Below are 4837 nucleotides of genomic sequence, written 5' to 3'. Positions count from 1 at the left end.
AAAAAAAAAAACCAAAAAAAAAAACAAAAACAACAACAAAAAAATAGAACTGTCTCATACAAGGGTCCCTCTATAAGGATGACGGCTGGTTTTTCAACAGAAACCACAAAAGCAAAAGCAGGTATCCAAATGTGCAAAGGGAAAGACTGTCCAACAAGAATGCCTTTTATTCTTTCTTTTTTGTAGTACTGACAACAAGATCTGGCAATGCTAGTCCAGAGCCTGAACCCTAAGCCACGACTCAGCCTAAGAGCTTTATATCTTACAAGTATGCTTCAAAGAAATTTAAATAATTTAAAGGGCTTTAGGAATCATAGAAAATATTTTAGGTTGAATGAATGAAAGTAAAAACATTAAACCAATTCTTAGGGGACAAAAGGAAAAAGCAGTGTTACTCAAAAGAAAATCCTACATTAAAAGGAAACATCTCAGTCAATGACCTATCTTAACATCTTAAGAGATCAGAAAAAGAAAATAAAGCCCAGGCAGTGGTGGTGAACACCTTTAATCCCAGGACTCAGGAGGCAGAGGCAGGCGGATCTGAGTTCAAGGCCAGCCTGGTCTACAAGGCAAGTTCCAGGACAGCTAGGACTACATAGAGAAACCCTATCTCAAAAAAACAAAAAACATAAAATAAAATAAAATAAAATAAAATAAAGAGGGCTGGCAAGATGGCTCAGCGGGTAAGAGCACTGACTGCTTTTCCAAAGTTCCTGAGTTCAAATCCCAGAAAATGGCTCACGACCAACCGTAATGAGATCTGATGCCCTCTTCTGGTGTGTCTGAAGTCAGCTACAGTGTACTTATGTATAATAATAAACAAATCTTTGGGCCAAAGCATGCAGGGACTGAGAGAGCAGGGATGACCGAAACGAGCAGAGGTCCCAAAAATTCAATTTCCAACAACCACATGAAGGCTCACAACCAACTGTACAGCTACAGTGTACTCACATACATACATAAATAAATAAATCTTTAAAAAAAGATGGAAAAAAAAAACAAGAAAGCCCAAAATAGCAGCAGCAAGGAAACAGAAAATGGAAAAATGGTAGATAATCAATAAAACCAGTAGTTTTTTTTTTTCTCTATCAAATAGGTTCTTATAGTCTCAGTTGGCCTGCCTGCAACTTGTGCCATTCCTTCTGCCTCTTGTCTTTTGAATGTTAGGATTCTAGAGATGCACCATCATGCCTGGCTAACAGCTCATTCTTTAAAACCATTAACAAAATTAAACCTTTAGGCAGACTGTCCAAGGAAAAAAAAACTACTTAAATTACTAAAGCCAGGAATGCAAGTGGGGATGCCATTATAGACCTTACAGAGACAATGATTATAAACCATAAATAATGCTAGAAACCTAGACACATTCTTTCGGAGGTCAAGAACAATAACTACTTTTGCAAGTCCCACTCAACATCATAAAGAGAATACCAGCCAGAGCAAGGTAAATGAATAGGCCAGAGAAAGAAACAGTACGATTTCTAATCACCATGGCATGGTTTCATATGAAGAAAACCCTAGAGAAGTCACAAGAACTATTACAGTGACCAGATCAGCATCAGAACAGCACCAAGTCACAAGATCAACATAGACCAGAAATAGAAAATCCCAGCACTTGGGAGGCAGAGGCAGGCAGATTTCTGAGTTCGAGGCCAGCCTGGTCTACAGAGTAAGTTCCAGGATAGCCAAGGCTACACAGAGAAACCCTGTCTCAAAGAAACCAAAAAAACCAAAAAACCAAAAAAACAAAAAAAAAAAGAAAGAAAGAAAGGAAGGAAGGAAGGAAGGAAGGAAGGAAGGAAGAAGATATGAAGCAAGCACTAGCTGGAAGTGGAGGAACACACCCGTAACACCAGCACTCACTGAGGTAGGGAACCAGGAGTATAACGCCGACAAAGGCAATATACACAGCAGATCCTGTAGAAGAAAGAGGGGCAAAGGAAGGGAACAAGGAAGGGAGGCAGGCAGACAAGCAGGCAGACAAGCAGGCAGGCCTACCAAGTTCTACCCTGTCCCATCCATAGCAACTTCAAGACCAGGAGCAATTGCCAAGGACAGCACACCTGTCCACTAACCCGATGGCAAAATGGAAGAAAGCTGCCATGACATTAAAAGAAGTTTAAAAAGGAAGAAAAGAGAGAGGGGTTAAAAAGCTTAGAACTGCAACAATCATCTGTACGCTTCCCTGGGCTACGGGCTGCTATGAGAAAGCACTACAGGTATATCTCACTAAATGTTTTTCAACTGTGGCTCCAAAAAGCACTAAACATTAATGTAAGCTGGGAGGCAAAGGGGGTCAGGGGGAGCCTGCCTTTTCATGATTAAGTCCCCAACACATAGCGAGGTGGCTAGGAACTGACAGGAATCCTTGTTTACTGAATGAATGAAAAGTTTCATAGAAAACATGGGGGGCTGGTGAGATGGTGCTCAGCGGGTAAGAGCACCGATTGCAAGGTCCTGAGTTCAAATCCCAGCAACCACATGGTGGCTCACAACTACCCATAATGAGGTCTGGCGCCCTCTTCTGATCTGTCTGAAGACAGCTACAGTGTACCTATTTCAGGAGCAAGCCGGGCTGACTAGGGCTGACTAGAGCAGACCGGAGCAAGCAGAGGTCCTAAAGTCAATTCCCAACAACCAGATGAAGACTCACAACTATCTGTACAGCTACTGTGTGTACTCATATACATAAAATAAATAAATAAATCTTAAAAAAAAAAAAGGAAAAGAAAACATGGGAAGGTGTACACAGAAGTATGCCTCGAAGACACAGAGAATAAACTAAGAGAAAAAACGCACACTAGCAAAAGTTGTGGGACAGGAATTCGTGTAGTCATATTCCAGGCTTATCCCGAGTAGAACCGTCACAGAGGAGTTCCGTTCTACTCCCGAACCTAGTGCTCCCTTCACACTGGAGTAATTACATACGAACTGGAGTTGGCGACAACTGGGGGGAGGGGCAAGGAAAATGACAATTTGGGCCTGGAAGGCTGCAAGACTTCTGAAGTTCATCTCGGATCTTTTCTCGTTCTTCTTCTCTTCATATCTCAAATTCAGATACTCGTAGACCTGTGCCAGAAATGCCCCCAGGAACCATCATTCATTCATTCATCACCAAATCCTCTGTCACTCCTCTCCAAGCAACACCCCACAAGCTGCCCCATTCTTACATCACAGACAAGGAAACTGCTTTCTGCCCAGGCTCTCCAAGGGCACCGGTCTCCAGTGCGTAGTCCTTCTATATAGCTCCAACCTGATCCCTCTCAGATCCTTCAGGAGCATCGGTACCTCCCATCAACTCTCTCTTTCACTCGGGGCGTTATCACGCCCGATGGATAGTTGAACAGGTCTCCACTTATTCACTGTCACCCTTTCAATCGGCCAGGTGTGAACGGAGGGGCGAAGGCCACTCGTCTTCCCTTCTGCTCCCCCACGAGTCCTGGCCGGTCCCTGACCCTCCAGGCACAGACTCCGCGCCCGTCTCCCGGGAGAGGTTGGCACCGCCGGGCATGCAGGGGGCGCTGGGCAAGAGCGTGGGGGCACCACGTTGCCCGGCGCCGCGCCTCCGGCCGGAAAGCAACCCGACGCCCCATGCGCCCATCCGCGGAGCTCGCCCGCCCGTCGCACCTTTGCGCTCGGCTTCGCTCTCAGCTTCGCTACCAAAGAGGTCCTCCATGTCCGCCATAGCAGCTTGGTCTGCGGCCTTGGCCTGGTCGGCTCGAACCTGCTTTACGGCCGGAGCCGGAGCCGTCCAAGTACGACGCGTCGTAAAGAGCCGCACAAAGACCTACTTTGCTTCTGTGACCTAGTTTTCGCTTGCGCTCGGCGGGCTCCGCCCCCCAGAGTGTCTGCGCTCACCGGCTTTCCCGTTAGCCTGTTCGCAAGCGTTGAGGAGCTTGGGATGCCTGGCCGACTTGTTTACGACCTGTCAGCTTCACCCAGGTTTCTTAAAAATAGTTGAGGGCGGGTGTGGTCGCTCTGCACTGGGTAGGCAGATCTCTGTGAATACCAGGCCAGGTTCGTAGCGAGTTCCAGCCAGCCAGCCATGGCTACATATGTAGACCCCGTGGCAAAAGAATAAAAATAAGTCATTGATAGTTCTAGCCTGGAGTGGTGGTGCACACCTGTAATCCAGCACTCTAGAGGCAAAGGGTCAGAAACTCAAATTCATCCTCAACTGCATAGCAACTTCAAGAGCAGCGTGGGATACTTGAGGAGCCACCACACTTAAAAAAAAAATGTTGAACTGAGTACAGGGTCCCCAATGAAGGAGTCAGAGAAAGGACCTATGGAGCTGAGGGGTTTGGAGCCCCTTAGGACGAACAATATGAACTAACTAGTACCCTCAGAGCTCCCAGGGTCTCAACCACTAACCAAGGACTGCACATGGTGGGTCTGATGGTTCTGGCAGCACATGTATAGTAGAGGATTGCAAATTCAATCATCAATAGGAGGAGAAGACCTCGGCCCTGTGAAGGTTCTGTGCCCCAGTGTAGGGGAATGCCAGGGCCAATAAGTGGGAGAGGGTGGGGTGGCAGGCATGGGGAGGGGGGAGGCAACAGGGGTTTGTTTTTGTTGTTTTTGTTTGTTTCTTTGTTTTTTTGGAGAGGAAACTGGGAAAGGAGAAATTTACATGTAAATAAAGAAAATATCTAATAAAAAAAAAAAGAAAAGAAGAAGACCTGGTGAGATAGCTTGTTGGTAAATGACTTGCCCTTCAAGACTAAAGATCTGGTTTCCTAAAACCCAGCACCTAGTTAAACCCAGCATGGCATGGCTTCTGGACATCTGTAATCCCAGCTATCAGGTTCAATAAAAGACCCTGTCTTTTTTTTTT

General features: G+C 45.9%; 1 protein-coding gene and 1 long non-coding RNA gene across 2 annotated transcripts in view; one reads left to right on the top strand and one right to left on the bottom strand.

Annotated features, from left to right (window-relative positions):
- The window catches only part of Leo1 (LEO1 homolog, Paf1/RNA polymerase II complex component), a 25793-nt gene extending 22002 nt beyond the window's left edge, over positions 1-3791 (bottom strand). Inside the window, exon 1 of the mRNA XM_031344406.1 lies at positions 3628-3791. Coding sequence (XP_031200266.1) covers positions 3628-3685 — 58 coding nt within the window. The 5' untranslated portion in view covers positions 3686-3791. The remainder of the gene's footprint in view (positions 1-3627) is intronic.
- Positions 3792-3833: 42 nt separating this feature from the next.
- LOC116072841 overlaps positions 3834-4837 on the top strand; it is a 17798-nt gene continuing 16794 nt past the window's right edge. Inside the window, exon 1 of the long non-coding RNA XR_004111566.1 lies at positions 3834-3942. This is a non-coding gene — a long non-coding RNA (uncharacterized LOC116072841). The remainder of the gene's footprint in view (positions 3943-4837) is intronic.

This window comes from Mastomys coucha, unplaced genomic scaffold (genome assembly GCF_008632895.1).
Source record: "Mastomys coucha isolate ucsf_1 unplaced genomic scaffold, UCSF_Mcou_1 pScaffold23, whole genome shotgun sequence".
In the NCBI taxonomy this organism is placed as follows: domain Eukaryota; kingdom Metazoa; phylum Chordata; class Mammalia; order Rodentia; family Muridae; genus Mastomys; species Mastomys coucha.
Note: the sequence above shows the minus strand (reverse complement) of the source record. Positions and strands in the feature narration are given on the sequence as shown.